At 32.7% G+C, this 19,047-nt stretch overlaps 2 protein-coding genes across 2 annotated transcripts; one reads left to right on the top strand and one right to left on the bottom strand.

Moving 5' to 3' along the window:
• Positions 1-287: 287 nt before the first annotated feature.
• LOC130965646 (cinnamoyl-CoA reductase 1-like) lies at positions 288-4,134 on the top strand. The gene is made up of 6 exons (XM_057890409.1): positions 288-506; positions 840-1,012; positions 1,216-1,401; positions 2,669-2,789; positions 3,251-3,437; positions 3,716-4,134. The coding sequence occupies exons 1-6, from the start codon at positions 398-400 to the stop codon at positions 3,855-3,857; spliced, it is 918 nt and encodes a 305-aa protein (XP_057746392.1). The 5' UTR covers positions 288-397; the 3' UTR covers positions 3,858-4,134.
• Positions 4,135-4,241: 107 nt separating this feature from the next.
• Positions 4,242-8,941, bottom strand: LOC130965638 (transcription termination factor MTERF15, mitochondrial). Its single transcript, XM_057890403.1, has 3 exons — positions 8,582-8,941; positions 7,453-7,692; positions 4,242-6,164 (listed from the first exon to the last, which is right to left on the bottom strand). The coding sequence occupies exon 3, from the start codon at positions 6,087-6,089 to the stop codon at positions 4,791-4,793; it is 1,299 nt and encodes a 432-aa protein (XP_057746386.1). The 5' UTR covers positions 6,090-6,164; positions 7,453-7,692; positions 8,582-8,941; the 3' UTR covers positions 4,242-4,790.
• Positions 8,942-19,047: the final 10,106 nt, after the last annotated feature.

The following is a 19,047-nucleotide window of genomic DNA, read 5'->3' as shown; positions in this document are numbered from 1 at the left end:
TATTTTATATTAGTAATTAATTTTAGTTTATAACTAATATAATTAAATTTGTATTTATTACTTAAAGAGATCTCTATTATTTAATATTGTTTTGGAATATAATTAATAAACGAAAAAAAATGTTTGGAATTGAAATTATATTTCTTAATTTTACATACACTTTTTTTATAATTAAAAAGAAATATTATTATCTTACAAGTGAAGTAGTGAAGAACCGAAGATTCTCTCCTCCTCACGTTTGGTTTATTCTGGCAGTTAAAAATCCAAGAAATCTTAGATATTTTTTCTTTTTATTATTATTTTGCTCTTCATTTTGTTCTTTATAAATAGCATGGACCGTTACCTGCATTCACCACCACACACATCAAAATCGTTTTAACTACATAACTAACTCATCATGTCGAAGGTGGTTTGTGTCACCGGAGCCAGCGGCGCCATCGGATCATGGCTGGTTAAGCTCCTCCTCCAACGTGGCTACAGCGTCCACGCCTGTGTCCAAGATCTCAGTTACCCTCTCTCATAACTTCATTTTCTTTTATTCCGATCCTCACAATTCATCACTCTCATTAACTACTATCAGTAATTACACTCTCACTATTATAACACACACATTATCTAATATTCACTATGTTAGGTGTACCTGAAAAATAAGTTACCAAAAATATAAAATATATATTAAAAATAAATTAAATTATACACGTATTTATAATAAAGTACATAAATATTTAAAAACAATACTAGACTATTAATATTAGTCTCTTAGAATTCTTTTGTTATAACTAAAGGCATAATTTATTTAAATTTGATTTTTGGTGTGAAAAATTGGGACATAATTTCAGAGGATGAGAAGGAGACGAAGCATTTGGAAGCCATGGAAGGAGCGAAGGGTAATTTGGAGTTCTTCGAGATGGATCTTCTAGACAAGGAGTCGATTGCGAAGGCCATAAAGGGATGTGCCGGTGTTTTCCACCTAGCATGTCCCAACATCATAGGACAAGTCCAAGATCCAGAGGTACGAATGGAGTCTAACTACGATGGTCTAATATCAACAAAAATCAGTTATAAATAACATTATTTTAAGTTTTATTATTTAACTTAATTTGATTTAGTTTATAAAAAGATTTGGATGTGTAGCATTACTTGTAGGAATTAATCTTGAATTTGTGATATTATATGGTTATTGATGAATGAATGAATGAATGAATGAGGAAGTAGAAGGAGATATTGGAACCAGCAATTCAAGGGACAGTGAATGTACTGAAAGCAGCAAAGGAAGAAGGAGTGGAGAGAGTGGTGGCAACATCATCAATCTCTGCCATAACTCCAAGTCCTAATTGGCCAGCTGATAAGATTAAGAATGAAGATTGTTGGACTGATCTTGATTATTGCAAGCAGAAGGGGGTCAGTATTTTAATTGTTTTTTTACACTATTATCTTTTTTTCTTTTTTAATTTAATTTTAATGTATCGTTAGTATAAAATAGTTTTATAAGTATATCTAGTTTAAAAATACTATTTATAAATCAACCATTAAAATTAGTTACTATATATTTATATATTAATATATATGTAATTTTACTATTTTAAATGTGTAATTTGTATTTCAATCTATATTCTGTATTGACCACTGATTTTTAACATAGTTATATTCTTATAGTTAATTACAAGATGCATAAATAATTATTTAAAAAATAAATATAATTAAAAATTATATAAAATATTTCATACAGCTAGTTAGGGTATTATAATTAAATCTTTTACAATAGTAGATTTCGTAAGGAGTATGATTCAAAACTCACTAACTAAAGAGGATGAATATGTATGTTATCCGAATCAATTAAGTATGTGTTCTTTCTCGCTTACTTATTTTAAGGAAGAAGAGATAATATCTAAAATGGGGAAATTTTGTGAATATACTAGCATATGTGTTTCTTCCTTATTGTGCGACTTATAATAAGTTTTAGATACATATTAGGTAAAATAATTTGTTTTAATAATTATATAAAATAACTATATTAAAAGTAAAAAGTAGGTATATATGCAAGAAGTATATTTCTTTTATATATATATATCCCGTATAATTGTTAAAACGGGTTTATTTTAGCGTATCATTTATTTTTTAAATTCTAAAAATTAGGATAAATAGTTTTATTTTTTATATATGCGATCCGCATTGATTTAAAGATAAATGAACAAGCCAGGCCAATTATAGTGAGACACCGAAACGCACGTTTTGGATGAATAGAAAAGGAGAGACAAGAAAATACAGTAATTTATAGACTTAAAAAAAGTTATAATTTATATATGATGATAATGATGTAACCCATTACCCTCTTTCCTGATTGGGTCCCAAGCTAGTTCAATAATGCTAAAGCTTAGAATGATTGTCTAAAGTTAATTGATGAGTCACTATTCAGTTTGTTTAGCCATTAAATTGGAAGCTTATTCATCATATTAAGTTTTACATGTTTGTTTTTGGCGAATGGAGTAGTGTTTGCACTCTTCACTGATTGGCCTTTGTGGGTCATTTTATTTTTGGTCGGTTATTGGGGTCACTCTATGATGTCTTGATGGGACAAGACAAGTTAACTAATTAAAGGCACTTGAGGTTTTGGTTTAATGGCAATTTTAGTATCTCTAATGAAAATTTATGTGTTTTATGGGTGCAGTTATACTATCCTATTGCAAAGACATTGGCTGAGAAAGCAGGGTGGGATTTTGCAAAGGAGACAGGTTTTGATGTGGTTATGATCAATCCTGGCATGGCTGTTCTTGTTAGTGTCCTTAAAGGTAATCTATTCTTTCCAAATAAATTTTTACTGCCACTATTTGGAATAAGTTATTTTTGTACGAAGATAATAGATACGAATTATTATATAATTTGATATGTTTGATTAAATTATCTTTTTTATTATCGTCTTCACCGTATTTATTAAACATAATTATTATTGTAATTTTGGAATGACATATACAATTCATCCGAAATATAATCATTTATGTATTTTTACTTAATAATTTAAGTATGATTTTTATTACTCTTAAGAAAAAAAACTTTAAAAAGATAAATGGTATTATACTATGATGACAAAGAATATATATGAATGTATTTGTAGATACCAAATAAGACCATTGGAATTCTTCATAATCATATTTGTTTATCCTTTCCCCTGCATTTAAAGAGCTCATTTTGATGACATAGTCATGCAAAGTTACTAGTAAAATTTTGGAGCCTGTGAATCATTACATTACAGGTGACAAAGAAACGTACGAGGATTTCTTCATGGGAATGGCACACTTTAAGGACATAGCAATGGCACATATTTTGGCTTTTGAGAACAAGAAAGCATCTGGAAGGCACTTGTGTGTAGAAGCTATTCGTCACTATGGTGATTTTGTTGCCAAGGTTGCTGAGCTTTACCCTGAATACAATGTGGCTAAGTGAGTCACTTTCCATTCTTTTTTCAATTACCGAATTTCAGTTCAACAACAGAATCAGATGAGAATTAACGATTAGTTGAATGGTTATTTCATTTATCTGCTTAAACAAGTATCAAGGGTTTCAAAATCAAAACCCTTAAATAGAATCTTGACCCGTCGGGTTAGAATAGGTGGTACTTGGAAAAACAGAGTATTATGAGTTTTTTATTTTTATTTTTATTTTTCAACTTTTAATTAGTAGTTATTTATTTTAATTTGCTTGTGGTTTTTTTTTTTAGGTTGCCAAAGGATACCCAACCAGGACTGTTGAGAGCAAAAGATGCATCAAAGAAGCTCATTGATTTAGGGTTAGAGTTCACTCCTATTGATCAAATTATCACTGATGCTGTGGAGAGTTTGAAGAGCCTTGGCTATGTCTAAATAATTTTTATTATATAATGATTCTATTGAAGAAGCCTTTGGGGACTGACTGCATATATTACTGTCACAAAGTGGTGATGATGGTGTTAATTATTATTATTATTTCTTCCATCATTACTTCTATGACTCAATGTTCATCATCGCATTTCATGTGGTTTTTGTTTTATACTACTTTAATTCTCAGTTACTGTTTGTGTATGTGTCTGTTTGTGCTTATGGTGTAAAATAAAAGGTGAACTTATTGCAGTTCAGTCACCATAGTGACTATTAGTATTAATTTGACTAAGTGTTCTAATTTTATATATATCGCTATCTATAAACTTTTGGTTCGTTGTTATCAATGATTGATGATTCGAAGAAATCACTTAAATGTAGCATAAATTTAATAAAATATATTGTCAGCATAAAATTATGTTAAGATTTATGTCATTATCTAACAAATACTGTCTACCAAATTTGTAGGAGATAGGAATTACATTAATATGGGGCAGGATGGAAAATACTCATAATAGTCCTTAACTCCTTACTTAACATTGGTGGGAATAAATTTTGTTACCAAATTTATACAACTCAGAATCTGATAAATGAGATTCCTCTAGGCTTTCTACTCCAACATCTATATGCTTAAACTTGAACACTCCCCAGTTTGAAGAAAGCAACTAGAGAATGTAGTTAGCAGCTTGCTAAATTAAGAATCCTTAAAATGAATTATTACTACAATTGTTTCTTTGATGCAAATTTACATGAAGCTTGTTGCAAACCAAGTAAAAATATTATGAGCTAAGGTGCAAATGATGGCCTATTTCTGCATGAATGTAAGGAGAAGGATTCTCATGACCCATTCATTCAACCAAGAGAAATAATGACAATTCTAGATAAAGCTCAGAAAAATCCATGATGTAACAATCAAATAACAGGGATCAGATTAGATCACTATACCAGTGTGTCCATGAATGACTTCAAATTCTTCGCATCTTCATCGGTTGTCAGGAACTTGGGAGGTTTAAAGAGTTTCCATAGACCAGGTGGATGCTTACTTTTAACTTTGGTAATTCCAGAAAACCGCCCATAAATCTTTTCACACTCTGGATAGGGCTTGACATAAAGATTGTAAAATCTAAGCCTGGTTGGCTTTACCATGTCCTTTAGTCCAACCTCGAAACCAAGGGCGCCTTTCGCTTTCAAGTACTCCATCACATTGTACCTAGGAACAATCTGCTTCTCAAAGTTCACACCCAAGTACTCAGGAACATGAAGCAAACAATCAACACTATAATTCATCCTCTGCACCAAGAACCCAATCTTTTTCTCAATGGACTCTACATCATAGGTTATCAACCTTGGCTCTTTCCATAACAACTTCAAAGCATCACTTCGAATCAATCCGTGATCGCACAAGCAATCCACTTTTAACTTCACTTCAAAACAAGCCCGCAGCAAACCATCCTGAAAAATCCTCTCTTTGATGGCTTCCCTACACTTCAAACCCTCTAGCAACCGCAAACACCGTGAAAATTCCCCAATCTCCATTCCCAGAATCCTTGGCACCCTAACTACCTCGGTCCTAATTTCGTGCTTAGGAAATCCTAACTCCTCCAATTCACGAATCAGGGGCTTCAACCTCTGCTCAACCCCAATTCCCAAAACCCTTGGGTTCAACCGCACAACTCGATCAACCACCTCATCCCTCGGAATCCCAAATTCCACCAGAAACTCAATCGCAGAAGCAAGTTGCCTCCTGCTCACTGCAATCACGCTCGGAAAACCCTCCAAAATCTTCGACACAACGTCATCAGAAAATCCCAAGCCCTTCAATGCCTCGACTTTCTTGGAAGCCTCAACCGGGTCCAGTTGGAATCTTCTTGAACACTCCAAGAAGTTCACAATCATGGATGAGGAAGGGTTCATGGCCTTGAGCTTCGACAATCCCTGCTCCCAGTTTTGGAGGAACTTGGGTTCCAACACAGCAGGGCAGTTGCGAATGAGGGAGACAATGGCATTTTGGGGAATTCGGAAGGAGAAGAGAGTGGCGAGTGATTTCTCAAGTTCAGGTATGTTGGAATCTAAGAGAAAGGAGTTGTTGGAGATGAAGTGGGAAATTTCGGAAGGGGGGAAACCGTACCTCTGGAAGAGACTGGCGAGGGAAATCTGTTTCCGGTAACAAGAAGCAGTGGAGAAACAGAGGGAGTGGTTTCGGAGGATAGCATTGCCAATGCTTCTTGTTGCTGCCATTGTGAATGCCTCTCGTGCATTGTTCCCCCCTCCTCAATGTTGGGCAATCGGTCTTCTCTGATGTAATAAACAAACCTGCAAATTGACACGGCAAAAAATGAGTATCAAAATTATACATGAAAATTACATTGTTTAGGATATTTTTCTACATAAAAATTATTCATTTCGCAAAATGATGATAAATTAAGATGCTGTGGAATAAAAACAAATATGAAAAAATTTCACTAATGGAATTAAACAAAGATCCAATTGTAGCAGCTAAAACACTAAGCTCACTATATCAGCTAGGAACTGAAAAAACAAAATCCAAGCAACTATAAAGATTAAACATAAGTCAGCTATAACAAAGTTATCAACAATATGTTTAATATGTTTACTCATTTTTTCTCACTTGAGATTATCTTACTTGACTTTTATCAACAATTTAATCAGCAATTTGATCAACAATCAGCAACAACAAAACATCGATAGCAGAATTTCAAAGTTCATAACTAACATCAATATGGTATTTTGTAGATTCTGGGCCAAGAGTATCTTCACTATTTTGTTTAAAGAAGTTAAACAGATACTCAGCAAAAAAGGTTAAAATTGTTAAGAGAAGATTAAAGAGCAACTCAGCAATAGCAAACTTATTATTAATTAGGATAAACTCAAATTCATGAATCATGAATCATGAATCAAATTCAATGCAGAAATTGAGAGAACAATATGTAATAACCAAGGTTGCGAGAACCAAACTGGTCAATAAACCGGTAGAATAACTGGTTCAATGGTTTAATGGTTCAACTAAGATTCAACTGGAATTCAACCGGTTTAATTAAATATAAAATAAAATTATTAAAAATTTAATATATAATTTCAAATATTTAAATTCAATGATTTCTAAGCTAATAAACTTCAAAATTTCACAATAAATTGTTCATAATCTATCATTAAAAGTTCACAAACAACTTCAAACATCAAAGTTTATAACTATAGAAAATTAAAACACACATAAATGACAAACACACAATGTTCTACCACCAAAAGAAACATTAATAAATAAGTTTTCAACTAAACAAAGACACTACTCATCAAAAATCACAAAATTTAACAAAACAGCAACATTATTTCAAAAAATCAGCAACTGCCACTATAACAGAAAATCAGCAACAACATTGTTTCAGAAAATCAGCAACTCAGACTAACAAAATTATTTCAGAAAATTTAACAAAACACCATCAACCATCATCCATCAAAATTTAACAAAATAAGCAAAAATGAACAAAAACAGAAGAATCAGCAACTCAGAATCAGATTTCAGCAACTCAGAATCAGTAAATTAACAAAATAAGCAAATATAAATTGAAGCAGCTTTGCTTACCGGCAAGGGAGGAAGGGAAGTGACGACGAGAGAGGAAGGAAAGTATGCTCGGACAGAGAGAGAGGGGGGGCTCGAAGACAGAGGCTTGACGATGAGGACAAAAACGGAGACGCCAACAGCTCCGAGCAGACCTTCGAGAGGCGACGATGGCAACCGCTGGCGGCGATAGTGGTGGGGGCTGGCACACGTTCTGTTTGAAGGTGGCTGCAGCTCTGATGGGTTTAGGGGGTGTTGTGTTTTCTGCAAGGTTTTGAAAACCGGACTGGTTATCAAATCGTTCTTGTTATTGGTTCACTGGTTTATTGCTTCAACCAGTTCAACCGAAATAACTGTTTTACAATAAAATAATATATAAAATATAAATAAATACACAAAAACATAATTATAATCTAATATAAACATTAAAATGTCATTCAAATTTAAAGCATTATAACAACCAAAGTCTTATGATGTTAACAAAATACAAACTCAAAAACCAAATAACAAAAGAAAATATCCAAATATGAAATGCCTACATGAAAATCTCTCATCAATCATCAAAATCGCAAAAACTTACTGCAGATTTACCGCATTGCAGATTCACTGCATTAGAATCGTCTTCACCTTTATTTCCACCATCTTAAAAGGAGGAATCAAAAGATGCACAAATGAATGTTTATTGATTGACCCTATCATCCATAATTGAAAGAAAATTTCATTGAATTAACTTAATTCAATTTATGCTTTTCTTTATTGGATTAACTTCAAAACTGACCAATTTATGTTAGCACGACAATTAACAACTTTAAAAAAATTGACAAGATTTAACAAAGATTAACAAAGTTTTTAACAAAAATTAACAAAATTTCCCAATTTTAACAAACTCAGCACAATGATTATCGACAGAAAAAAGCACTGAATGTCTGAACGACCACAAAATTGATCATCAAGAAAATTTAACAACAAAGGAAAAGAAAAAAAAAAGCAAGATTGAGCAATGAATCAGTCAGAGTTATCAAATTATCATGAAGCATTAAGACAGTAACAGAGTTATCAAATTTAATATCATCAGGGAGCAAACTCAGCAAAGCCAATCAACCAAGAACAAACACTGAGAACTGAGCCACTGACTGAGAATTCGAGGCATTACCTTCGGCGAGGGCAGTGAGCAGCTTGAGGGAGAGCGACGGACGACGAGACAAACACTGGCGAGCTGGCGACGAACACTGGCGAGCTGTAGACGCACACGACGGACGGATGACGGGAAAGAGAATTACCGAACGACCACGGTGAGACAGGAGGGCAGCGCGACGGGCGGCTAGGGTGAGACGAACGGCGGCGCGATGAGGCTAGGTTTATCAAGGAAGGGTTGTGCGATGGAAGACTTTTGGAACTTGGTAGAGGTGCGTGAGGGAGAGGGCAGAGACGCGGGTGGCGACGCAGGAGTTGAACGAAGTAGAAGGAAATGTGGATAACGGAGCAACAATGCCGTCGGCGGGGACTCTGGCATAGTTGGAAGATAGATAAGGGGAAGAATGGAGAGAAGAGGATGAGTCGGGGAGTTGGGCTGGGTTGAAAGGGGCGTTCGACCCGACCCTGTTTAAAAAACCGGCATGAACCCGAATCATATTTTGTAAAATTCGGATTTTTTTTTGTTTAAACTTGTTGAAAGGGTAAAAATGAAAAAAATGGATTACATAGCTTTAACAAAATTATTATTAATATTATATTAATTTTGTTAAGTGTTAGTAAGACATACAAACATTTATAATCTTGCTTTTTGGATTTAATAGATCTTATTCATGAATGAAAGCTACTCTTTTATATAGTCAAAAAATTGTTAAGTGTTAATAAAAAAATTGATGATGATAAAATAACATTAGTGTAATTTTAAATGTTTTAGAATAAAAATAAAAAGATTAAAATATTAGAAACTAAAATAAAATTCACTCTAATGTTAGAAAAGAAAATAATATTTTATTCTATAATATAATTTAATTGTAGGCTGCTAAACTTTACAAATAGAACCTAAAAAATCAGTTAAATCATGCATAATGTTATGAAATAATTAAATAAATAAATAAAAAAGATGTAACAAATATGAAATATAAAATATAATTAGATAGTTATAACCTCTAGTAGTAATGTTTATTAGAATTACTATATTAATAGATATATTTAATTATATTGTAGTAAAGTATAAGAGATAATAGTATAAGAGAGAGAATGAAGGTTATTTTATTGCTGTAATTGTGTGTGTCTATTATCTCAGATACTTGCTCTATTTATAATTACCTAATATTCTCTTTTTCAAATTACATTAATATAGAGTCAATCCAAGGAAAACAAAGCACCGTTCATAGTTAATATCACATCGCCTAACATTGTGAAGAAATTCATAATGCATTAAATGGGCATCCACCCATGCTTATCACAACACTCCTCCTTAGATGACCATTTAGGATTATTGCCTCGTTAAAACCTTACTAAAGAAAAATTCAATGGGCAAAAACTTCAGTGAAGGAAAAAGAGTACAAGATCCTTTGTGATGGGGACTGCCTCATTAAAAACCTTGTCAAGAAAAACTCAATGAAAAAAAAAATCTGATCAAGAAAAAAAGAGTACAGTCTCCCCCTCTTGCTGACATTATTTAATGTCTCAAAATTGACGCATCCCAATCTCATGTACCAATCTTTCAAAGGAGGATTTTGAGAGTGACTTTGTAAATAAATCTGCCAGATTATCACTTGAGCGGATCTGTTGGATATCAATTGTCCCTTGATTTTGAAGATCATGAGTGAAGAAGAATTTGGGACTAATATGCTTTGTTCTATCACCTTTGATATATCCGCCTTTAAGTTGAGTAATGCATGATGTATTATCTTCAAACAGGACAGTTGGAGCTATCTTATGGTCAATCAGTCCACATGATGACAGAATATATTGGATCAAACTCTTGAGCCAAAAACACTTGCGACTAACTTCATGTATCGCGAGTATTTCAGCATGATTAGAAGAGGTTGCTGCTATTGTCTGTTTTGTGGACCTCCATGATATAGTTGTACCACCATATGTGAACAGATATCCTGTTTGAGATCTCCCTTTATGTGGATCAGACAAGTATCCAGCATTTGCATAGCCAACTAATTGTGATTTGGATCCATAGGGATAAAACAATCCCATATCAACCGTCCCATGAAGATATCGAAAGATTTGTTTGATTCTACTCCAATGTCTTCTGGTTGGAGAGGAACTATATCTTGTTAGTAAATTCACAACAAATGATATATCGGGTCGCGTATTATTAGCAAAATACATTAGCGCTCCAATGGCACTAAGATATGGTACTTCAGGACCAAGAATATCTTCATTTTCTTCTTTAGGACAGAATTGATCCTATTTCACATCCAAAGATCTTACGATCATTAGAGTACTTAATGGATGTGACTTATCAATATAAAATCTCTTCAAGATCTTCTCTGTGTATGTCGCTTGATGAATAAAGATCCCATTTTTTGTATGCTCGATCTGCAGGCCGAGACAAAATTTAGTCCTTCCAAGATCTTTTATCTCAAACTCTTCTTTCAGAGTTTTTATAATTGTTGGAATATCTTCAAGAGTTCCAATGATATTTAAATCATCAATGTACACAGCAATTATAATGAACCCAGATGTAGATTTCTTTATGAAAACACATGAACAGATATCATCATTCTTGAATCCATTTTTGGCCAGATACTCAATAAGACGATTATACCACATTCGTCCAGATTGCTTTAGACCGTATAAAGATCTTTGCAATTTGACTGAGTATAACCCTTGCAAATATTCATTGGATGGTTTAGATATCTTTAGTCTTTCAGGGACTTTTATATAGATATCCCGATCTAATGAGCCGTATAAATAGGCTGTTACCACATCCATTAAATGCATATGCAGTTTATGATATGCAGATAAACTAATCAAATAACGCAATGTTATCGCATCCACTATAGGGGAATATGTTTCTTCATAATCTATACCGGACCTTTGTGAAAAATCTTGTGCCACAAGTAGGACTTTGTAGCGCACAACTTCATTTTTCTCATTTCGTTTTCTCACAAATACCCATCGGTATCCAACAGGTTTTACATCTTCTGGTGTACGGACTACAGGTCCAAAAACTTCACGTTTTGCAAGTGGTCTAATTTAGCCTTCATGGTTTCTTTCCATTTTGGCCAATCATTTCTTTGTCGACATTCTTCGACTGATCTTGGCTCAAGATCCTTACTTTCATGCATGATATTTAATGCCACATTATATGCAAATATTTAATTGATAATTGTCTTATTTCGGTCCCATTTCTTTCCTGTAAAGACATAATTTATCGAGATCTCGTCATTTTCACAATCTGCAGGTACCTTAACGTCTTCTGGTGTTAACACTATATCAAAATTTTGGACAACTGCAGGTGTCTCTACTAAGTCTTTTTCAACAGGAATAGTATTTACCTCTTTTCTCTTTCGAGGATTTTTGTCTTTGGAACCGACAAGCCTGCCACGCTTATGGCATGTATTTGCTTCAGTGGCAATTTGTCCAACTGGGACATCAATTTGAATTGGGGTATTTTCCGCTAGTATATAAGATTTGGTTATCCTCTTTGTATCAAAAAATGTATCAGGCAATTCATTTGCTATTCTTTGCAAATGTATAATCTTTTGAACTTCTAGCTCACATTGCCCTGATCGAGGATCTAAATGCATTAAGGATGATGCATTCTAATTAAATTTCTTTTCAGGAAGCTTATTCTCTCCCCCTAATGTTGGAAATTTTGATTCATCAAAATGACAATCCACAAACCGGGCTTTAAATACATCTCCAGTTTGTATTTCAAGATACCTCACTATAGAGAGAAAATCATATCCAACATATATCTCCAATTTTTTTTGGAGTCCCATTTTAGTGTGATTAGGTGGTGCAATGGGAACATATATCGCACACCCAAATATTCTTAAATAGAAAATATTTGGCTACTGGCCAAAAGCTAATTACATAGGAGAGAACTGATGGTAACTCGTTGGACTCAAACGAATAAGTGCAGCCGCATGTAAAATAGCATGCCCCCAAACCGAGGTTAGGATATTTGTTCTAATAAGCAAGGGTCTAGCAATTAATTGGAGGCGCTTAATAAGTGATTCTGCTAACCCATTTTGTGTGTGAACATAAGCTATTAGATGTTCAACACTTATTCCATTAGCCATACAATAAGCATCAAAAGCTTGAGAAGTAAATTCACCAACATTATCAAGACGAATTGCTTTGATTAGATTTTCTGAAAATTGTGCTTTTAATCGAATAATTTGAGCCAGTAATCTCGCAAACGCCAGGTTGCGAGAAGATAATAAGCACACATGTGACCATCTCGAAGATGCGTCTATCAGAACCATAAAATATCTAAAAGATCCACATGGTGGATGAATAGGTCCACATATATCACCTTGAATCCTTTCTAGGAATTCAGGGGGCTCAAATCCAATCTTTACTGGTGATGGCCTTAAAATTAACTTCCCTTGAGAATATGCAGCACAACAAAATTCACTAGATTTAAGAATCTTCTGGTTCTTTAGTGAATGTCTATGAGAGTTTTCAATAATTCTCCTCATCATGGTTGTTTCCGGATGACCCAATCGGTTGTGCCAAGTCATGAATTCATTTGGACTAGTAAACTTCTGGTTTACAGTGGCATGTGATTCAATTGCACTAATCTTGGTATAATACAACTCTGATAAAAGTGAGGGTAACTTTTCTTATATAACTTTTTTATTTAAATCATGAGTTGTGATACATAAATACTCATTATTTCTCTCATTCATTGTTTCAATATGATATCTATTTCGGCGAATATCTTTGAAACTCAACAAGTTCCTCAGAGACTTGGGAGATAATAGTGCATTATTTATTATAAATTTTGTTCCTCCGGAAAACAAAATTATAGCTCTTTCGGAGCTTTCTATCACATTGCTTGAGCCAATAATAGTATTACCATACTCTTTTTTTGGCACAAGATGGGTAAAATATATAGTACTTTTAAGAATAGTGTGCGAACTTGCACTATCCGCAAGGCAAATATCTTCAAAATATGTCCTTGCCATTTTTCTTCAAAAACAAATGATAATAATAATAAATTGAGTAGAAGTACATGCACAGTAAAATTATTCACATGAATACTTAACAAACACATACATATATCAAACTATTCCATCATTGATCAAATAGCCAAAATTTTCTTCAGAATCCTTAAAGAAATTAGATACATCATAATAAGTGGTGGAATTTTCATCATTTGAAACAAAATTTGTTTCCTTTCCTTTGTCATCCCTTTTCAAGGATGCTTGATAAAGATCAACAAGGTGCCTTGGGGTACGACACGTACGTGACCAATGGCCCTTTCCACCACAACGGAAGCATTTATCCTCAATTGATTTACTTTGTCCATTGTTTCTTTCTTTATCCCACTTCTGGTGAGATCGTTTCTTGTGAACATAATTTTGTTCCTTCCATAATTTTTCTTGTTATCAAAATTTTGCCATTTACCTCTTCTGGGGTTATAATTTGCCGCATTTGCTTCAGAAAATGGGGCGGCGCCAGTTGGGCGGGCTTCATGATTTCTTAAGAGCAACTCATTGTTGCGTTCAGCAACAAGAAAGTAAGAAATTAGCTAAAAAATTTTAAATCATTTTTTTCGATACTACTGCTGCAGGAGCACATTCGAGACATAGAAGGTCGAGAAAGTTTTCCCTAACATATCGGGCTTGAAAAAGCATATCACCGTCTTTTGATGATTGTACCTTTCTTCAAGGTCTTTCCATAGATTTGCATGATCTTTTAATGTGAGATATTTATTTTTCAATCATACGTCAAGATGACGATGAAAAAAAATTATGGCTTTGGCTATATCCTTCTGAGATGTATTATTTTCAGTCTTAATGATATCTTCAAGATCCATTGAATCAAGATGGATTTTAACATCTAGTATCCATGATAAATAATTATTTTCAGATATATCAAAAGAATTATATTCAAGATGAAAGAGATTCGACATAATGAAAATTTGTTACCTGGAGTCTTCCTAAAATTTCGTTAGAGCTTCGTGTTGATAACGTATTATGAAATAACTAAATAAATAAATAAGGAAGAAGTAACAAATATGAAATATGAAATATAACTAGATAGTTCTAGTAGTAATGTTTACTAGAATTACTATATTAATAGATATATTTAATTATATTGTAGTAAAGTATAAGAGAGAATAGTATAAGAGAGAGAATGAAGATTATTTTATTGCTGTAATTGTGTGTGTCTATTATCTCAAATACTTGCTCTATTTATAATTGCCCAAGATTCTCTTTTTCAAATTACATTAATATAAAGTCAATCCTAGGAAAATAAAGCACCGTTCATAGTTAATATCACACCGCCTAACATTGTGAAAAAAAGTCACAATGCATTAAATGGGCATCCACCCATACTTATCACAACACATAACATATATCCCCTCCTCTTTCCCCTTTTAACTTTTTTTTGAAACAATAAATAGTTGTGTAATTAAACTGCTAAGATAAAATTTCTATGAATAAATTTAATATATAAAATGCCATGTAAAATTTATTTATGGCAATTTTTTTAATAAGAGAGTTTAACACAATAAGTAAAACAAAAATAACAACAAATAAATAAAAAAATAAAAAAGAACAATAAATAAATAAAAGAAAATTCATTAGTTATTTTTTGTGTTTCGCTTTTTTATAGTGTACTTCTGATTTTGTACTCCTTAAAATATCTTCGGCCATTTCAAATTTATTAAAACTCTGTCAATACGACTGCAAGGTCGATCGAAATCATGTAAATTTTGGATCGCTAAGTGGAAGTTCACCAATTGTATATCTTGTATCCAATTTTTAGAACGATTCACAGTCGCTATTAATTTGATAACATCTTTTCTCTCATCCACCTGCACAATCTCGTTGAAATCTCTTATATAGGAAACTGACATACACTGCTATATAACTTAATTCCTTCCATACAGTAAGTTTTTCGTCTCTTGTATGAACTTTATACACCAAAGGAAGTATAATTGAAATTATTTTTAATAAGATTCCTTCAACACACGCTCTCCTTTATGACAGCGATTCATTTTAAACATTATTTCATCCCAATTTAACAGCAAACTACCCGAAACACCTTCGGACCTAATATATTCTCATCCCGCAACATTACTCTCCCAAATTTTTATTACATCAAACTTCGTTACTACCTGCCTTTTAGCCTCAAACAAGCCTAACATTTCAATTTAAATTTTTTCTTGAGATTTTTTACCTTGCTCAATTTTTCATCTCTCCCCAATTTCTTACATTCCAAGAACAAAATTATTTTAATAAATTATTACACACTTTTTTTTATCTTTGGGTCTGCAGTGTCTTGCTTCTTTTTTCTGTTTTGCCAATTTTTTTGAGTAATTTTTTTTATTTTGTGCTCCAAAAATAGTCATGATATAATCTTTTTCATTGTATAAAATTGCACTTGATTCCAATGCAAAGTTCCAATTTTCCCCTTACTTCCTTTATTCTTGTCCGAATCACCATCATCATCAACCCTCTTCCCAACTACTTTTTCATCGTGTTCCGACAGATCCCCTCTCCTTTTATCAATGTTGTTCCCTTTGTACCGAAATCCATACCACTATCAATCACCGTGTCACCTCTATCACCCATTTTTTCATTAATGTCTCTGCACCATCATCAGCAACATACATATTCAACCCACCAGTCCTTTATTCAATGTCATCGTCGAGAGAGTAGTGGCTTGGTTTTCCGCCACCAACTCCTCCTCGATCTCACGATCCATCATAAGCGGCGTCAGGATTGTGCATCTTCCTTGCCACATTGAGCCTCTTTTGCCATAGTCAGCTTTTACATTCCCTCCTTCAACACCAATTCGGCCTCCCTCAGTCACTTCTGCGCCAATCTCCAACGCAAGTGTCACAGATGCAACTTCCTGCACACTTGTCGTAGACCTTTTTCTAACTTACCCATTTCTATCGTGGATGTTGTGATCCATTTCCATCAAGTCTGATCCGAATTTTAGACCCAACCTAACATCACCGAACCGGTTGATTGAGAAAATTGGGTCCAAGGATCTTTCTCTATCTTTTTTAGACATTCTTAAATTGTTGGGTCTAGCACCAAACCTACAAAGAACTTTTTTATTCCTTTTGTCTCTTTATTCCAGCCCATTAGAATTACCTTTATAAACCCATGTAATTATATTTTCAAAAACAGCTTCATAATTAATATAACCACATCCCACACAATTCACTCTCCCTTCAATTCTTTCATAAATTGGTTGATATATTACTGTTATTTTCTGATTTTATTTTTTTGAATAATCATTAATCAACTCATTCAAAATAATTCCAAGAACTATCAACCTACCATTATTTTCTCTGTTTTCTTTAGCTCTCCATCACCACATCGGCTACCTGGTCGTTGAAAATCGTTGATTTTGTAACACGTGCATTTCCTAAACTCGTATTCGCACATTCTCTTTCCACAACTGTTCTTCATTGTTCACAGCTATAGTTACTTTTTTCATTAGCTTCTTCGTAACAATTCAATTCAAAAGCCTCCTGTCTCACTTCTTTCACTAGCACATTGAATCCACTGATACCTACTGTGATATGGATTCATTCATTAATTATATCCACGATACAAGTATCAATTTGCACTCGTTCAACACCAAAAGACATGCACGATTCTGTTACTTTATTACAACCGACTACTTCCCTCCATTGGCCTCCTAACATGTTAAAGGTATCCGTTGACCACGCATGTAACGAAACTCCGTAGCATTCTAACCACACTTTTCGACTTTCACATCACTCCATCTCATCCTATTTCTATACACTATGGAAGAATTGCAAGAGACTATTCATTTTAAATGTATATGCTTCTTCTGCATTCAATACAGAATTAAAAGTAAAAAAAATTTATAAGCTCCCAGTTCTCATACTTGAACAACTTGAGGCAGGTTTTTTCTAATCATCTCTTTCAAGGACTTAAAATCAATTACCTTCGTTGTACCGTCGACCAGACTTCTCTATAGTCAGTTTATATTCTCTTTCATCACTGATATTTTGACTTTTTTTTCGTCCATCCATTTTCATGCAAGTCTGGTTCTTTTTGGTGGCTCGTTAATTTCTCTACTTGCCTTTGGTTATCTCTTTTATGAGGCTAAAAATTTTTCTTATTCCGACTATCACTTTTTTTCTGAGTTGTCTTTTGGATTTTTGTTTCAGTTGTCCTTCTATACTTCGCTTCTCCCACATACACAATCTTCCTTCTTAACCTCATACAATTCATTTCTGTTATAATCTTCAGAGCTCCATTTTTTGTTGTATATTGAACAAATACAAAAATATACATATTACCACTTCATAATAGATAGATATTATTAATATATCCAGTCTAATTAAATTGATAGAATAATTCGTTCTTCAAAATATCTTTAAAAAAATTATCAATAAAGATAAAAAAAATCTCATTTTCTAACTATTGATACTCTTCTCGATCTTTTACATGCATTTTCCTAATTCTAATCCACCCTGTATTTTCCACCTCTTATCTCTTGCTCTTTCTCTCACTCGTTCTCTCATATTTATGACAATGTCTATCCTATTTTTATCTTTCAACTACCAGACATATCTTAATTAAGAATCAAAGTTTCCTTCAGAAAAGGTATATGTTTACTATGTATCAATGTGAATACGATGATTTCAAGTAGGGTCGACGGAACATTTGTGCAAAATAAGACATGGAACATGATTTATTATTGTAAATATAATTATCCTCATCTGTGTAAGCCAAATCTCACATGCAGAATTTGACCCGTACATCCTGATTCTTCTATTTTATCATTTTCTTTTTTCCTACTCTTTTCCTGTCATTAAACATTCATGTTCTTGTTTTATGTTATAATAATATTTGCACATGATGCTCATTAAATAATACTTACATTAATTCTTTATAAATAATATATAAACTTCAATAAATCTTTTATTATTATAAAGTTTTTCTTTTGGTATTTTATTTTGGTTCAATACAATTTCCTTTTTAATTTTACATCTTGCTACATCAACAATAATTAATGGGTAAGAAATAAAATATAAACATTTAAAATTTTACTGACTAAAATATATATATATATATATATATATATATATATATATATATATATATATATATATAAAATCCAAATCCAAAATTATGCTTACCAAAATTTCTCCCTTGTTAAAATTTTCTCTTTATGATGCTCATTAAATAATACTTACATTAATTCTTATAAATAATATATAAACTCAATAAATCTTTATTATTATAAAGTTTTTCTTTTGGTATTTTATTTTGGTTCAATACAATTTCTTTTAATTTTACATCTTGCTACATCAACAATAATTAATGGGGTAAGAAATAAAATATAAACATTTAAAATTTCTGACTAAAATATATATATATATATATATATCTATATATATATATATAATATATTATATATATATATAAAATCCAAAATCCAAAATTA

The sequence above is a fragment of the Arachis stenosperma genome, chromosome 1, assembly GCF_014773155.1.
Source record: "Arachis stenosperma cultivar V10309 chromosome 1, arast.V10309.gnm1.PFL2, whole genome shotgun sequence".
NCBI classification, from domain to species: Eukaryota; Viridiplantae; Streptophyta; class Magnoliopsida; order Fabales; family Fabaceae; genus Arachis; species Arachis stenosperma.
This window is presented reverse-complemented; position numbering and strand designations above follow the sequence as displayed.